Source organism: Gopherus evgoodei, chromosome 20 (assembly GCF_007399415.2).
Source record: "Gopherus evgoodei ecotype Sinaloan lineage chromosome 20, rGopEvg1_v1.p, whole genome shotgun sequence".
NCBI classification, from domain to species: Eukaryota; Metazoa; Chordata; order Testudines; family Testudinidae; genus Gopherus; species Gopherus evgoodei.
Window position 1 is genome coordinate 10,629,503 of NC_044341.1, and position 18,057 is coordinate 10,647,559.

An 18,057-nucleotide genomic window follows, 5' to 3' on the forward strand; every position below is an offset into this window, starting at 1 on the left:
TCAGAGAGTGATGTAAAGATTACAGCAGTAGAAAACTGGGAAATAGCTTGGAATGTGACATTTCATTCATGTGCTCTCTTTCAGCAGTCTCCCACAACACATGGTGGCCAGTGTGGAGCAGAAGATGATGTTGAGGGCTACCAGTTAAACAAGTAAACTATGCTAGAGTTTTTCTTCTCTGCAGGGCACCTTCCAGTGAAGCTACCAGACTACAACAACCGGCTGAGAGTTTTAGTAGCCACATACGTCACCTTCAGTCCTGATGGCACGGAGCTGTTGGTCAATATGGGAGGGGAACAGGTAGGATGCGAACTGAAGTTCAGGAATAAGAGTTTTACATAAGACTGTATTAGCTGGGTCATGTCCTGACTCACCCTGATATTATTCTACTGAGTTTATCATGCCTTGAGCAATTTGTGTCTGTAATACAGTTTGATTCAAATGGCTGTGTTATGGATTTAATGATTACCCTCTTACATCAGAGGTCAGTGTAATGTTAGATTTGAGTAGCATTTTCACTCTCTGGTTTTGCAGTTGACACTTGCCTATCTGGAAGAGCTGCAGAAATTGTCTCATGACTGACTGGGAATGAGTTGCTTTAGGAAACCTGCACTAATTCCTATGCTGCCACCTCTGGCTAGTTCTATGGTAGAATCCAGTGGAGGAAGAGCTGTCTCTGCCTGTAGAGACAATGGCTTGCACCTGGGATGTTTAACAGGTTTCATTTTAAGCATCCGATGACATTCTTGGGTCTTTGTAAAGCCTATTGTTGATTTCTACCAGGAAGAGATTCACAACTGCAAATTGAGGGCTGGTTTAGATTGCAGTGAGACAAGTAAATCCTGCTGGTAGAGCAACTTATAAGGATTAGGGAGAGAACTTCCCTTGTGGGCAGCTTATTCCATAGCGATTCTCTGCACCTTCCTCTGAAGCATCTGATGACGTCATTTGCAAGAGAGTATTGGGCTAGATGGACCTTGAGTCTGATCTGGACTTTCAGTTCTTATGCAGATGCACTCTTGCTCAAGGGCTTTGTGGGACAGAATTCTGGGATTCCCTAGAAGGGAGTCTTCCTTTGCCTATAGATGGGTTTTCCCTCCGTCTAGTGTGACCCACTTGCTTCCCAGTCTCAGCTGCTAATTGTATACAATTCAGTCATGAACCCCAAAATGGTTCAGTAACATGTTTGTATAGGCTGAAGTTAAATTTGTAGGGGAGGTGTGTGGTGGGTTTTTTTTTTTTAACCCTATTAACATTGTAGGTGGAACATTTTTGCCTTTACTAACCATTCAGTCACCAGTCAATTCTTGCTTCTGTAGTATGTTTTGGTATCAAGGGGGCTTTATTGCCATTAGTTTAGTAGGACAGGGGTCATTTCTCAGCACAGTTCTTTCTGAACGTCTTATCTTGTCCCAGTGCTGGTACTTCTGCCCTTTGTCTCCTTCCTGTATGTGTCTGTAACATTCTACCAAACTCTGTAATAGATGGAAAGCAAAACGGTTGGCTGGGTGGGTGTTCTATCCTGCTCATTACCATGGTGTCGCTGCCTGTGCGTTGAGTCCTTGGAATCGCGCTCTCTCTCCCATTGCCTTGTAGGTCTACTTGTTTGACCTGACTTGCAAACAGCGGCCGTACACTTTTCTCCTGCCGAAGAAGTGCCACTCTTCAGGAGGTAAGTGTGGTGCTGTATGGGAAGCGAGAGCGAAGCCCAGCACAATTCTGCTTTCTAGCGTGAAACCTGAGCTGAGCGGGAACTAGAAAAATGAATGAGGGCAGCACAGTTGCAAGGCTTTTCTATAAACTTAAAACTACTGCTGATATGAGGAAAATATGGGGGGGTCATGGCTTGTGCCCAGGCCCAGCCTGTTAAGATGAAGGGCATTCAGGACCACTTTTGTCTTCCATTTTCTGTGGGAATAGGGAGGCGGGAGAAGCTTGGAGAAGCTCTAGGTGTATTCAGCTATTTTGCTTGGGAGATCTGTTGTGATGGATCCTGCAAAGTATTTGTAGCTGATGTCCAAAGGCATCAGCCAACCCTGCCAAATGCTTATACTTCCATATGCTTGGCAGTAGGAATCAGACTCGCTGAAGTCAGTCGAGTTATAGCTACCTACTTCTGGTCTGAATTGGGCTGCTGCTAGCCTGACTTTGTGTTGGTGGAATAGAAATTCCAAGCTGGATTTTACTCTTCTGTTTTTGTTTGTTTTTTTTATTTTTACAACCCCCCCCCTTGCCCCCCTCCCTAGAAGTGCAGAATGGAAAGACCTCAACCAATGGAGTGTCAAATGGCATTCATCTCCACAGCAACGGATTCAGATTGTCCGAGGGAAGAACACATATCAGGTGGGGTGACAAATTCATTTGGATGATGTGCCCGATTCTGCTCTGTGCCTTGTGCTCCCAAAGCTGCTGACTGAGGTGTGAAGTGGATGACTTCTTCACTTACTAATGCAAAGATTACCCAGAGAGTACTGTTCTGGTATTCACTCAGCTGCTAGTGGTAAATGAGCTGCAAATCAGAGCCAGGTTAGGCCAAGAGTATGATGGGGGGGAAATCCTGGCCATCAGGATCTTTCTCCTTTTATGGTTGTGGTAAATTATTGCTGAATAAATCCACAACTGGCCTGCCACATGTGGAAACTGACCTTCTTTACTTATCCATAGCACAGTCTCTCCTTCCTAAGCTGAAGGGAGTGCCTTTGTGGGGTTGGAGAAAAAGATGACTCTCTCCATGGCCCTTGGTGCGATTCTCCCCTTTGCTGGCAAAGGGATCCATTGTGATATGGGCACCTGTTTGGTGTAAAATGATTTGGCAGCGTCAGGTCACAGATTCATGACTATCCAAGGGCTGTTCTGGGCTCAGTCGTGATCATCTTGGCCTAGATTTGAACTAGTGACCTGGTTGAATGGCTCTTTGCCATTACCAACATCTACTCTACTTCTCTGTTTTTAAAAGGACTAAGTGTAGTTGGGGAAGCAGAGGCAGACTTGAAGTTTCATGTATCTGGTTTTTTGGGGGTTCCTCTAGCTTAAGGTGGTAATTCATCAAATCTTTGAAATGTCAAGAGACTTAGTACAGTCAAGTGAGCTAGCTTATTTGACTCTTCAAAAAAAAAAAATTGTGTAACTGAATGTAGACTTAAAACTGATTAAAAGAAATATTGTTTACACAACACAACCTGTGGAACTTGCCGCTGCAGGGTATCGCTAAAGCAGAGAGATACAAGTAGAAGTCAGTGACGAGTTAAACACTTCACACAGATAACAAAAGCGCCTATTGTTACATAACTCATCTTTTTTTATTTTAAGATTAAGTATTCATGCTCCAGGACATAAGCCAACTCCTAGCTGACAGGGCTTCAAAGGAAACTTCCCTAAGCTCAGGTTTATTCCATTATGTGGTTTCTTGTACTTTTGTAAAGTGTCTGGTATTGGCCACTGTCAGATACTGGACAAGATGGACCCTTGGTACGACTGCGGTGGGCTCTGTTCCTTTGTTTCTCAGTGTAATGGAATTCTTCTATTAGACTTTCAACAGTTTGGTCTAGTTAAATCTCTTCAGTGTTACTGTAGTGATTGTAACCCCACACCTGTCTCTCCCTGCAGTCCCCAAATTGAGCTGCCTCCGTATCTGGAAAAAATTAAGCAGCAAGCCAATGAGGCATTTGCATGCCAGCAGTGGACGCAAGCCATCCAGCTGTACAGCAGAGCAGTTCAGAAAGCACCCAACAACGCCATGCTGTACGGAAACAGAGCTGCTGCCTACATGAAGCGCAAGTGGTAAGTAAGATGCAGAACTGCCAGCAATTTGATCTGAACGTTGGTAGCTGGCCAGTGGTTAGTATTGCAAAGACAGGAACGAAGGCAGCCTCAGAAGGATATAAGTCAAGGAGGGAGAAGACTCTAGGGTGATGCAATGGGAGGGAACTGTGAAAGGGAAAACATAGGTTGAGCATCAGGGTAAACTTCAATAGTGAGGTGTTAGGACAAATGATTCCCTTCACTAAAGAAGTGGCGTTAGTTGGCACATCTGAAACTATACCGTGCTAGATTTCAGAGTGGTAGCTGTGTTAGTCTGTATCTGCAAAAACAATGAGGAGTCTTTGTGGCATCTTAGAGACTAACAAATTTATTTGGGCATAAGCTTTCATGGGCTGGAACTCACTTCATCAGATGCAAGTGAAAAATACAGTAGCAGGTATAAATACATGAAAGGATGGGGGTTGCTTTTCCAAGTGTGAGGTCAGTCTAACAAGAGAAATCAACAGCAGGCTACCAAGGGGGAGAAAATCTCTTTTGAAATGGTAAGAGAGTGGCCCATTACAGACAGTTGACAAGAAGGTATGAGTAACAGTAGGGAGAAATTAGTATTGGGGAAATTAAGTTTAGGTTTTGTAATGACCCAAACGCTTCCAGTCTTTATTTAGGCCTAATCTGATGGCATCCAGTTTGCAAATTTAATTCCAGTTCTGCAGCTTCCCATTGGAGTCTGTTTTTGACTAGAAGGTGAACAGCAGGATGTGTTTTCGGGTGAGAAGATGAACAGTTAGAGCTCCAGCAGGTTTCTTTCATATGTAATTGTGACAAGGTTCCCAGCCTGGACTGTGGGACCACTGAACCCTCCAAACCCACTGGCCCGGACTGTATCTTGCACTATGGTGCTAATGTCCAAGCTACAAGCTGCTGATAGGCACTGCAATTGTCCAGCCATCTACAGGCAGGGACACACCCAGCTGAGTTACATGAATGATCATGCAGCCACTCAGAACCCGTCAATAGAGGGGCCTCAGCCAATTCCCCCCCACTCCCTAGCCTTGCACCCCAGAAATATACCGTCTTGCACTGCTCAAGGTTCCCTTTGACAGCGCAAACTCATCAATAAGTTTGTCATTTCTTCATAGAAAGTGGACATGCACCAGCCTTTGTAATCAGAGTTGAGATTCCCCAAGCACTTCAGCTAAAAACATTTTTAGATAAAATATAAAACTGATGTATTAACTCCAGAAAGATACATTTTAAGTGATTATAAGTGGCAGTCATGGAGATCACATTTGGTTACTTAAGCAATAGAGTTTAGACTGCAAATTTATTTTTAACTGAAACAGACTAGGCAAGATTTGAATCAGTCTCTTACCCTAAAAGATGGTACAAACCGCTTACAGTTCCTCAATACTCAGATTGCTCCAGGCTGGAAGGGGGTCCAGTCTCTAGTTCAAAGTCTTTATCTTCCAGATGATTTCCCAGGTGTTCAGATTTTTTGGGCGGTGAGAGGCCAAGTGATGTGTCTGCCTCTCTTTTTATACCTTCTTCTTGCTGCTAGAAAGATCCTTGCTGTGATGTGGGAGCCAGACAGTCTTTGTTGCCTACGTGCACTTTCTGAGAAGCTTCTGGGAGCATGGATTCTCTTTGTCTCTTTGATGGGCCATCAATGCCTGTCTGGCCCTCCTATCTTTCAACGGAAAGGCTGGCTGTGGGCATCTCCCATTCTCGCACATTTCAGTAGCACATATAGCAATACTTGATGATGTCACACACAATGATAGTACATACAGTCCAACAGGATATTATGGTTTAGCAGATCAGGACTTTAAAAATGATACCTCACAAGGCATGCATTGTACAAAACCTATCCTAATCACATGACCCTGAATATGGGGGTTCCCACGTGCTACTCTGAGGTACAGAGTGTCACAGTAATCTTTGGAATTTAACTGAAGGATATATTAGTAACTTGCCAGGAGCACAAAGGATATGGTGTTTGGCTCCTTTTCTCCTGCCAAGGGCAGCTACCACCATCTCGCAAATGGAGGCTGGGGTCTCACATGAGACAATGCATTGTAGCCTGGCTCCTCAGCCCATGTTGGGACATGTGAACTCCCTGGGCTATGTCCTCCATGCTCAAGGTGAGGGGAGCTGCAGGCCAAGCTCTAGAACTCTATGGGCCTCACTTTGGCCTCCCTTTTAATGAACTAGGGCAGGTATAGAAGGAGGAAGACTCTGGATTGTAAAGTCTTAGCCTGTCCCCCAACTCGTCCCTAAAGCAACAGTTCATGCTCAATAGCTGGTTTTCAAACATAAATGTTCTGTCACTTAAAATCTGAAAATGTCCCAGTTTGCACTTACAGGCAATGTTTCCTAAGCAGTCTTCACTGGCTGTAATTAAACCACTTTATATCTAAAGCTTTTGAGCTCACATGATGTCAAATCTTGTAACTCTGGGAAGGAAGCTGCTGCTTTAGAATAGTAAATTCTTGATACTCAATCTGTCTGGCTGTTTCCAGTTTGACAGTGAGGACTGAAGTCTCTTCGGGTGTGTCAAAGTAGTTAACAGCAGAACTAACTCTTTAAAATACCAAAAGAGCCACATTCTGTCTCCATTTCACTTAAAGCTTTGCCTGTGGTCAAGTCTTTTCTTGGATGTCAGCTGCCTAATAGAAAATTTGTTAAAGACTTGATTTGAGCAGGGGAGCCTGCATCCACACTGGATTGCTGGCCTGGTGCTTCTGAAGGTGTATAAAAGTGTAAAGTGCTGGGTTTCTGTTAATGCTGGTTTTGCCACTAATTTCACAGACAAACCACTTAACCTTTCACTACCACACCCTTCCAGCTGTAATGTAGGACCAGTATTCCCCTGCCTCACATGAGTTCACTCTTACTGGCTAAATTCAGGCAGGTGCAACTTCATTGTTTACACTAAGTCTGAAATGAACCCAATGTTTGCAAAGTACTTTGATTTTTCTTTGCAGTAGAAGGGGCAGGTGGTGATACAGCTGGCTGACCTGTTGGTCTGAAAATATATTTCCATAAATAAAAAGCCTCTGGGCTGACAACCTGCTTTGAAATTCCATTCTGTAGAGATAAGTCTGCTTTACCTCACACAATCTTCTTGTGACTCGCTAGATTTGAAGTCCTATTCAGCCCGGAAGTCTTGTGGGCAGTGCAATGCTGTTATAGCAGGGATGGCAAAAGACATTTCTCGGGTTGGGATCATCCCTTAAAAGCCTGGTGGCCTCATCACACACGTATCTTCCTTCAGGGGTCAAGTTGATGGGGGAGGGGGAAATAACCAGGCTTTTCCAAGTTCCACCCACATGAGTCCTCAAAAACACGACATTGCTTTCAGACTGTGCAGATGTTCCAAAAAATGTGCATGTGCTCACTGGGCTCGTTGAGCGTGGCTCCATTCATTGTGGCCCAGATGGCCTGCTTGACTCACTGGTAGCGGAGGGAAAAACAAATGGGGGTCTCCCCTGTGGTGCCAAAATGAGGAATTGCTCAGGGCAGTTCTACACTTAAAACACTGCATTGGTGCCTCTGTAGCGCTTATGTGCCGACAGGAGAGCTGCTCCCCTCAGCATAGTTTATCCACCTCTGGGAGAGGTGGTAGCTGTATCATAGCGCTATCTGCACGGAGGGGTAGGTTGGTATAACTACATCACTCGGGTGTGGATTTTTCACAGCCCTTAGTGATGTAGTTATACTGATTATAGGTAGAGCTGGCCTCAGTTCCCCCTCTCTTTTCTTATGTACTTTCATGAGCAGTGAAAGAGCTAACAATGTTAATGTTCTAAAATATCAAGTGGGGCACCTGAGTTACCCCATCACTGACATATATATGGGGCAGTTCATGCCTCTCTGAGAAATTGTTCCAGGCTCTGGCAGATCAGTTTGCTCTGTTCAGTTTTGAGATTATTTGTTGCAACCCAAACAGTTAGTTAGTGTGGGTGGTGGTTGAGGTGGGGGGTTCACACCCCTGAGCGACAAAAGTGCCAGTGCAGACACAGCCATATGCCAGGTCTACACTACAGACCTATATCTGTAACTCTTGCTCAGGGGTGTGAAAAATCCATATCTCTGAGCTACATAGTTATATCGACTGCTGTATAGATAAACTGTCTGTCTGCAGGAGAGCTTCTCCCACTGACCTATCTACTGCCTCTTGGGGAGGTGGATTAACGGCCAACAGGAGAAGCTCTTCCTATGGCTTAGAAGCATCTCCACTAAAGCACGGCAGCTGTAGCGCTGTACGTGAAGAAAAGCACTTAGAATTTATTTTTAAAAATTCTGAGACTGGCACAGGAGGGCAGCTTGGGAGAGTAGCTAATACTGCTGCCTACCAGCCTAATCAAAACCTGGCTTCCATCCCCTCCTTCAGCCCACATCTAATATAACTAAATACCAAAGTGAAAGGTTTGTCATGCTGCTTCTGCTTCTGGGATGCATGCTGAGACAGGTTGGCATTGTCCTCCACTTTCTCCTTGGGTACAGGGCAATTGAGCATGCTTAGCCTAAACATCTCTTAATGTAACCAGTTGGATATTATGATTTAGCTCAATAGGTAGCAATCAGGGTTACAGAAGACATTTTAAAAAAAAACAAAAAACCCAAACCTCAGGATGAACATGAATTGCAGGAGGAGACTGCCACTCTGGAGATAAATGTCCATCAGGAATATAAAATCCTGATGGTTTTATATCCCCCTGCTGGACATCTAACTTGGCCATTGGAAAGGGAAATGTGCTGCTACACTGTTTCCCCACAAGAAGGAACACTTGAGCTACTGTGCTCCTGGAAAGGTATCTGTGCCTTAGAGTTCCTTTCTGCAGGCTTGGCCTGGGGACTTGCTCCTTTGGGGGATGAGGGATCCCCACCACGGACTAGCTTGCAGCAATGATGCTTGATCTGTAGGACTTAAAATAGTAGCACAGGAAACTAGAGTGGCTGCACAATAGGGTGGGAGGTAGAGGCCTAGTCTTCAAACAGGAGGTGATCCCTCTTCTGCGTGGAGACATAGTTCTGTGAGCAGAGCAGCTGGGAGATGAAATGAGAGCTCTTGTGAGAAAGGAAGTGCTGTTTGAGATGCTTGGGAAGCCTACGGGTACAGGGAGAGCTGAGAAGTCGATGACAAGCTCTCATGTTGCTCAAAGCCTGGAAGAGGGTAGTGGATATTTGGGTCCCTTCAGGGTCTGTTCTTCTCTCTGCAGGGATGGAGATCACTATGATGCTTTAAGAGACTGCTTAAAGGCCATCTCCCTGAACCCAGGCCACCTGAAAGCCCACTTCCGCCTGGCCCGCTGTCTCTTTGAACTGAAGTATGTGGCAGAAGCACTAGAGTGTCTGGATGACTTCAAAGGGAAGTTCCCAGAACAGGCGCATAGCAGCGCTTGTGATGCACTGGACCGAGACATCAATGCAGCCCTCTTCTCTAAAAGTGATAACGGTGGGTGCCAATGCTCAGCTCTCTGGGTTGGATTCCAGTATAACTCTGGAAGGAAGTCTTGCAACCCTTCTATAAAGTGAGGCTCACTGAACTCAGTTTGTCCATAGATTGATCTGGCTGAAAGCTGTCTCCATAACTGCACCAGCTATCTTGTGACTTGCAGCTGTTACTTGGTTGTTTACAGAGAGTTCTAAGTTCCGTAGTATTCTATGGTCTGTCCCTTCTTGCTGAAAATTATCCCTTTCCTTTTAAAAAGGAGGTTCCTGAAGGTTGTGCTCCTGAGACCATGAGTTGCAGGGGGAGGGTCCCAAAGAATGAATTGGTGCTTATATAAAGTGTTGGATTCACAGCTCTGGAGGAAGGTCCTTGTGCCACAGAATGGGTACAGTATGGGCAGCTTAAGTGCAAGGTTCCTGCCCATATCCTTCACCTCTTGGCCAGAAGGCACCTCAAGGGAAAATCTCCCCCAATTTTTTATTTGATCCTTGGTTTTTGGAGGCTACCTCCACCAAGGTGGGTAGTTATGAGATGGACATCTGCCCTCAAAAATTGGACTAAGCTTGATCTGAAGAATCATAGTCACTTTTGGTCTTAAGCTGCGCAGGAGTTCTAGGGTTGATATTGCAAGAAGAGGGTTGAGGTACAGAGGCAGGACACTGAGAAGGAAGTGTGCACTCTAAGTACCTATCCTCTGGATAAACTGACCTTCGCTCTCAACTAGAGCTGTCATCTGAGTTCCTCTCGCAAGTACTAAACTTGTTGGAGAATTCTCTGCTCCAGCATGTGATGCGTGAAGAGGAAAATATCTTTATACTCTTTATCCTTCCAGCTGAAGACAAGAAAGGGGGCGGTCCAATTCGGCTGCGAGCAACTGGGCGCAAAGACTCCATCTCGGATGATGAGATGGTGCTGAGGGAACGTAGCTACGACTACAAATTCCGGTACTGTGGCCACTGTAACACCACCACAGACATCAAGGAGGCCAACTTCTTTGGCAGGTACGTTGACCTTGCATGGTAAAGGTGCAGGATTTCAGTTGCACAGAACAGCAGAGTATTGCTGTCCAGTGGCCGTGTCATGATGTGCAGGCCTAGCAGGGACGGCAATGAGAAGATAGTGTTGCTTCTGGTCAGTGGGGATTTTTGACCACTGCAAGTGACACTCCATGGATTGCTGGTTAAATGGTAGGTCAGCATAGAGATGACTGTTCATCACAATCTTTCAGTACTCTAGCACTTCATCCCCAACCATATGGGTTCTGAGAACGGCGGGAAATGACACAGAAGACTACCGTTGTCGCTATCTAGAAACGTCCCTTTCCTTGGGCACTGGGACAATGCTATCTGAATCTGGAGGTCCGTCTGGTTTTGTGAGATTTCCCTGCTCGGTATAGTGCTGCTGCTGCTGCTGATGATGATGATGATGAGCCTTTAAGTGCGTGGTGAAACCCAAGTGCTGGATCTTGTCACTAGCCGATTCCCTGAGCTATTCTTGTGTGTAGGTGAGAATAAGGCTAACCAGGCAGTAGCTTCCCTACTTCTCAGCCTAATGGACTTACCTGCTCCCACCCTGATCCTTCAAACCCATTAGAATAGCCACTTCTTCAATGAGCGTGCGCTGTAATAGGGTACAGAGCCCTCTTCTACCCTCTCCTTCAAGATATGACTGCTGGCTTCTCTAACTACCCTGTGACCTCAGCAGAGCCCTTTGTTTTTCCCTTCCTAGCAATGCACAGTACATAGTCAGCGGTTCAGACGATGGGTCTTTCTTCATCTGGGAGAAAGAAACTACCAACCTGGTGCGGGTGCTGCAGGGGGATGAGTCTATTGTGAACTGTCTCCAGCCCCACCCGAGTTACTGCTTCCTGGCCACCAGCGGCATTGATCCAGTTGTGCGGCTCTGGAATCCGAGGCCAGAGGTAAGAGCAGTAACAGAGCATCTCTAAAGAGGTAGGTCCTGGATGATGAGCTTTGGGGCTTCTGGCCAGAAGCCATTGTCCTCATGGAAGCAGAAGATGGATTACAGAGCACTGGGATAGTTGGATGGATTCGGAGTGAGATTTCTGGGTTTTGTTCCTGGCTTTGCCATTGGCTCACTCTGTGCCTGCCTCACTGTTCCAGGCACCGTCAGTATTACTCTGAGAGGAAATCTGTGTGTAGCAGAGCTGTCAAAAGATGCCCAGGTAGAACAAACTTTTGACTACTTGCCAAAGCACCTGTTTTCAAATGTCCTTCTGTGAGCTCCAGGTTAGGCTGTGGATGGCCTCTTCCGGGCCAGGCCAGTATGGCTAATCCAGCAAGAGGCTGGGGAGTTGGGGAAGGCCTGGTTTTGGAGGGAGGCTCGGAACAGAGGGAAGATGCCTTTGCTCATAAGTGAGGCTGAGGTCTAACTAGAATGAGGCATAGCATAATACAGGCTCTGCTCTCCAAGGCTTCCTGCCTCGTTTTTGCCAGACTTTGCCAGTGCACCTCTCCTGACGTGGAATGAGTCTTGCTTTTTCAGCCATTGTGGGATGGCTTGTGTGGGTTGTTTTTGTTTTTGTTTTTTTTAAGCTTCCTTTCTTAATGCTTCCAAAGGAAGGCTGATGTCAGGGGATTGCCCAGGAGGGGAGGAGGCATTTGCAGTGTTCCCTCTACTTTTTCCCACCCTTGTGCAGAATGAACGTTATGTGCACCAATATGGAGGTGAGGTGATGTCATACGTCCATATTGGTGCACATAACAAAATTCATGTGGCAGGGGTGGGATTGAGGATATTGGAGTATGGGAGGGGCACCTCTCCCCTGGCCACGGCAGGGCCGGAGCTGGGTTGGGGCCAGGGAAGGGGGAGAGGCGCCTCTCCCCTGGCCACGGCCTGAGCACCTGTGCAGCACTTAATAGGTGGCTGCGTGGCCATGCAGCTTAGCAGGATCTTGTCACAATGGGCACCTTAGCCTTTGCTTTTCTCCTCTTTCTCACCCCTTCTCAAATAAAAACAACAAACAAACCCACTGCAGCTCTGTGCTGCACAGTTGCGTGGTGCATCTTGCCTGAACTGTGAGTCTCGGGTATCCCAGCTTGCGCAGCCCAATTGGAGGGCCAGCAGGCAGTGCAGCAGAACTATGTACAGGCAGCTGGCAACCAATTCTTTTCAAGATGGCCAGTGGCTTGGTCATTAAGCCACTGTATCCAACCCCTGCTGAAATCCTAGTTAAATACAATCTTTCCCCAGCACAGGCCTACAGGCTAGAGGATGCCTAGTAGCATCTTGTTATTGAGCTTGTAATGTGAACATTCACCCATTAGGGAGTGGGCCAGCCCGCGAGTCTGTGGTGTCGTATGACATGACTTTCACCCAATCTTCAGTCCAGAAAACCTGAGCTTAAGGTTCCAGAAGGGAGCGGTAGAGATGATGCATCCCTCTAGTCAGCAAAAAATCACAGTTCTAGTGCCACCTCGTGTGACTGCCCTCCCAGAGCTGTCTCCTTTCTTGTTTTGCAGAGTGAAACCCTCAGTGGGCGTGTAGTGGAAGACATGGAAGGCGCTTCCCAAGCTAACCAGAGACGAATGAATGCAGACCCCCTGGAGGTGATGTTGCTGAACATGGGCTACCGTATCACAGGACTGACCAGTGGGGGGGCTGGAGGCTCGGATGATGAAGACAGCTCAGAGGGGCAAGTCCAATGCCGGCCCAGCTAAAGCAGAATGGCTTGTCCTTCCTGTAATTGTTGTGTTGAAGGGGAACCTGATTTCCTTGGTTCTAAACTTTCTCTGACTGCACTGTTTCACACTATGCACAGAGTAGGACAAGCTGGCAGGGGCAGGAGCGGCCTTCTCAGACCACCGCCACCACCTCTCCCCCTCCTCCTCGTCACACTGCTGAGCAGCATGGCAATGCAGTCTGGGTTTTGCCTTTAGTGGAATTTAGTCCCTGCAGGGATTTTGAGTTGTCTGTGAGCAGTATAAACTGGTGACCTTCTCCAGCGTGAGCAGGAGGAAGGGACGTTGGCTACATTAATGCATTTGCAGAGGATTCTTAATGTCCCAAATAAAATGTAAATCTAGGGCAGGGACTATGGAATGACTTTACTGCTGCAATCTTGGTCTCTGAAGCTTGGCTTAGCTGCTCTACTGCTGGCTCTGGTCTGGGACTGTTGGTCATAATGGAAAATCTCTTTGGCCCACTGAACATCTCACTAGCGTTCATCTGGTCTCTATCTCTTACCGTATGGTCCTTGAAAGGGACTGTTTGTGTTTGAAAATGGGTGGTGGCCAATTGTTGTCTCTGGGTATCTACCTTAGTTGATGAGTAAAAGGAGATATTGAGTACATGCAATTGGAGGAGGGGATGGAACTGCCTTCCCAGCTTTAATATCCGTTATTTTCCTGTGTGGCATGTGAACCAGTAGAGTCAAGATGACGTAATGGGAGAAGACTTGGCCTGGGGTATGAGGCTTGGATGACTAATGTGGGCAGAGCTACCAAGGAAAGTGGCTAATAGCATTCTTCCAAAGCTTTCATCTCCTTCACCCAAAATACTTTTTAGATCTATTTACCTTCTCCTTTCCTAGCACCCACGCCCTGGTATTGGGAATGCTGCTGCCACACACTATGGCCTCTGGAGTCTGAGCTTCTAAAAGGTGAAATTTTAGTGCTGTCAATTACTCAATCTCCACTCCTGGCCTCAGCTGAGGTGATGTCTCCCTGCCTCATCACCGGGGTGACCTCCCTCTTGTGCAACAAGTAGAGGGGGTACAGTGGGTTGGTGATCCTCTCAGGAGCAGTCCTTGCTTTCCTCACTTTTCCCTTGCTAACTATCCGCAAAGCCAGGACTGGTGCTTCATAACTTTAGAACATAGCACTGTATTTCCACTCTTTTTTTTTTTCCCCCAAGTAATTTTCAGCCCTATGTCCCCTCTTGCACTTGCCAGACAGTAAATATCCAGTTGATCTTACACAACTGTGCTATAGCCTAAGTAGAACTATATTTGTGTTTTTTATGACTATCAACTAAAACCAAAGAGGCCCTGGAGATCTTACTGCTTTCTTGCACTCTTTACCTTTTGCTGCTGAGGATCTAAATATGCTAACATTGGTCCCAGGAGTGTGGGGGTTGTGTGTATGAGCATGCTGCCTTAGGGCTGTTTCCCCACATGGTGGAATCCCTGGTCTTCCTGTACCTGTTGCAGAAGGGTGAGTGGCCCATCCCTCCTTCTCTGGCGGCTGTGTGCTGCCACACATTGAAGGGAGGATTGGCTGGGTGTTTGGCTGATCAGTGTGACTGGCTTCCCTCCCACCACCACACCCTGCTCTACCTGCTGTACAACAAGGGTGAGGCAAGTATGATCTAAAGAGGTCTGTGGTGTGTCCCAGGGCCTGCTCCCTTTGTAGTACAGGATCTACACTGTATTGTTCAGCAGACCCCTAGCAAGCAATGCTCAACCTTCCACCTGCTGCAATCCAGGTGGAGCTAGCTGGACCCATATGGTCTCTGCCGGCTGCACCTCTGCCCCTAAGACACAAAGGCAGCCAGTGTCTGCTCCGTCTTACCCAGGTGAGGCTCAGCCATCATGTGCTTTGGGTCACTTGGAGGTGCACCTTCTGAAGATAGAGTGCTCCTATGCTCTTCAGAGCCTCTGGGGACTAGGACAGGTGGTATTCATAGTCCAAGCAAATATAACCTCAGATCTTCTTCCCTCCAGACAAGACTTTCCTGGGACAGGCCATCTCTTGGAGGGTGGGGGGTGCTTATGCCTTTCCCATTCTTGCTTGGTTAACCTTTTAATATACCACCAATGTGATACATGCAACTCTTCACACAGCTGTGCCCATTTAGTTGTGTACAGGCTACTCCCTGCAGCAGTGTGCCAGAACTCCCAGGTGCTCGGTGTTTAAAATCCATTGGCAGCAGAAAATGGCTCACTCATTTTGGAGTTGGTTTTTTTTCAAGTGGCCTGGAGTTTTTTGCCTAAAGCTTTCCAATAGACACATCTTTCTTTCTCCTCCCTCTCCTTAAACTTTGCAAGCTTTTTCTGGACTCTCTCTCTTTTTAACTCTCAAATCTACTGAGAGTAGAGACTCTCTAAAAAGAACAGAACCATAAGCTGTCCTGGGGTTTCTCTTTCCATTCCGCTTATGCCATGGCAGCTGTTTTTCTGCATGCCAGCATAGCTCTCCTACCTGCCAGCTGCAGTGTGAGAGTTACAAGACTTCCTGCCTCTGCAGTGGATAGCTTCATTTTTATTTAAATGGCTGCTTTTGATTTAAAAAGAAGGAAATGTAATAATAGTGGGGTTGAAGGGAGGAGTCCCTCGGGCCCCACTCCCTCATTTTGGACAGTGTCTGCTTTACCACTTGTTAATGAGAAATTCCATATTTATTGGTGAAGGAAAAACAGACTGGGGAAGAGATGTTGCTTTATTTACCTCTGCTGTTTTCTTCTACCCTTCCCTTTAAAAAGAAGCTCCTCCATTTTTTTTTGGTTAACTCTTTCTAACCGAGGCTAGGCAGAGATTACGCCTTTTATTTTTGTATTTTAGCAGTGGGGAATCTCCTTAGAGTCTCCAAGATTCCTTTGGATGTTGCAAAGACAACTGCACATAGCTTTTAAATATCAAAGAGGACAGTCTCCCAACCTCTGCCTCTGCAGTTGTAGACATAACACACAAGCCTTCCTGTCCTCATTAACAGGAGCAGAATATTTCTGTTTCTCTGGTCCCTGGAAGAGAAAGGGTTAAGCAATTAAACAGTTCTTTGTTCTAGTTCTCTTTGGTGTCATTTGTTCAGTGGATTGTGTTGCCCCTGTTCCCCCCCCCCTTTCCACTGTTGACTGTGCTTGGCTGGGTTGGAGAAAGAAGCAGATGATTGGAGGGATGACTATTAAAGACACTTCTTCTTAGGGTGCGCAGGTTTCTGCAAGGTCAGTGCAGTGTGTGGGGGCGGTATCTATAAAAGAAAGCTCTAAGATGACCACCTGGTACTGACTATTTTCATAGTCCTCCATAGATGTAGTACTAACTTTAACTGACCCAGTAGTGGGGGAAGGGCTGTTGTTCTCATGCAGAGGTTGGGGGGATGCATCTGACTTTGGGAACAGAAGCCTCCTGCCTACACTTATCTCCAGAAGTTCTGTTAAAAATACCTTGGCTGGGGTTTGAACTAGATGGGCTGCCCAGGGCTTTTGGTGGAGGAGACAAAGTGACCTTCCAGTGCGATTGCCTTGTGTAAGGATGTGTGATTAGTTTGTCTCTCTAGAAGAGATCCCCAGGGAAAGGGGAGCTCACATGCTCCATGACCACAGGGGCTTGTGCATAATTCAAGGATAGGTAGGAGGGCCCTACTGTGGGGCCACAGAAAAGACTGTGAAGGAACTGAGCTGTTACTTCCACCTGGGGAGGAAATGGAACTCTTCCTATTAGTAAAATAGTCCCTCTTAAGCATGGAACTCTTCTTAAATGGCCACATCTGTTACGGGTCACCTGCCTGCCTGACTCCTACTGCACCAGAGCTGCCTTTGCTTTCTGGCAAGGGAAGCACCCTCTAAAAGCACACTTGCCACCTTGAGAAATATTTGTACCTACTCCATTAATGCCAGGTACAGTGTCAGAAATGTGCCCTCTCTAGAGAATGTTGCAAAGTTGTTTCCCACAGAACACGTGTGAGACATTCTCCTACCCCCTCATCTGCTATGGAAGCACCGGGCCCTAAATAACAGAGTTAGCGCTATTACCAAAAGGGAGAAACAGCGTGTTCCAGCTGACTCAGTGGAGTCCATTAAAACTCTCTCAGGGGAGCTCATCTAGTTAAACCTGCTGTTCTCAGCACTGCCTTGCAGCCTCCACTTCAGTGCAGTGTGGCTGAGAATGACAATGCCGGCTGAGCTTTGTGAACAGCCCTAAGCAGAGGCCTTGCCTGTGATCTCTTGACACCTTAAGGGCCCACTAGTTTCATGCTGAATGCTCAAAACGTAAGCATGGGGAATCTGAAATGTCGTCCTTGTAATATCCACCTCTGCTATGATCGCTCAGTTGCATTCCGAGTGGCAGCAGCAATCCTGATTGTTATGGATGAAAACTTTCCTGCTGCCTTCCACCAGTTATCCAGCAACTGGATTATACAGGAAAGCCACTTCATCTCCTCTTTACTACTGTGGTAGCAATCCTGTCCTGCTTACTTTCCTGGGAAATGTCCTAGGAATGCAGCATGTAGATGGTCTCCAGGGGGGGAGAGTGCCTTCCTTCACCAGCAGACTTCTGAATCACCGACTAAAGTGAGGGGCTTCTTTCTATGTACGTCTTGGTTTACAGGCTATAAATGTTCCTGGATGGTTTAATAATTCAAATCATTTTGATATTGTTGAGGACAAGAAGAGTCTGTCACAAAGCTTTTTCCTACCACTCTCCTACAGGAAAATATCTGATTGCTTATGTCAAACTGTGTGAGCAAATCTACAGCTTTCTGGGGTTTGGTATCTATGACTTTCTACCAGAGTTGTGGGTGTTCAATTCTTTGCAGCATCCGGTGCTTGGGTTGTTCAGACCTCAGTCCTGGTGTGAAATAGCTGTCCAACAAACTGACTTTCATTTTTTTCCTTTCGCATCTTTTACCTGTTATTAAAAGATACCTCTTTCATACTACTCTTAATTAGAAGTTCTTAGAGGGTCTGGTTTCCCAGCTGGCTAACCAGCTGAACCTGTCAGAAACGTGCTCTTACTCAACCACCAGTGTCTACTCAATGTGGGGTTATTAAAATAACTTGAACCTCGAGCTCTGGCAACCTGCTACTAGACAAAAAATCCCTTCCATTTATCTTCAGACTGGCGCTGCTCATTCAATGCTGCTTTCTCCCTAGCTGTATAA

General features: G+C 46.5%; 1 protein-coding gene across 3 annotated transcripts in view; it reads left to right on the forward strand.

The window, feature by feature from the left end:
* The window catches only part of WDTC1 (WD and tetratricopeptide repeats 1), a 39,092-nt gene extending 23,130 nt beyond the window's left edge, over positions 1–15,962 (forward strand). For 2 of the 3 annotated variants that reach the window (XM_030538816.1, XM_030538817.1), the window contains 8 exons: positions 185–300; positions 1,597–1,672; positions 2,247–2,343; positions 3,607–3,780; positions 8,985–9,220; positions 10,050–10,218; positions 10,946–11,138; positions 12,700–15,962. In XM_030538816.1, coding sequence (XP_030394676.1) covers positions 185–300; positions 1,597–1,672; positions 2,247–2,343; positions 3,607–3,780; positions 8,985–9,220; positions 10,050–10,218; positions 10,946–11,138; positions 12,700–12,897 — 1,259 coding nt within the window. In that variant the 3' untranslated portion in view covers positions 12,898–15,962. The remainder of the gene's footprint in view (positions 1–184; positions 301–1,596; positions 1,673–2,246; positions 2,344–3,606; positions 3,781–8,984; positions 9,221–10,049; positions 10,219–10,945; positions 11,139–12,699) is intronic. The other variant, XM_030538818.1, reaches the window with a different exon arrangement.
* The last annotated feature ends 2,095 nt before the right edge of the window (positions 15,963–18,057 follow it).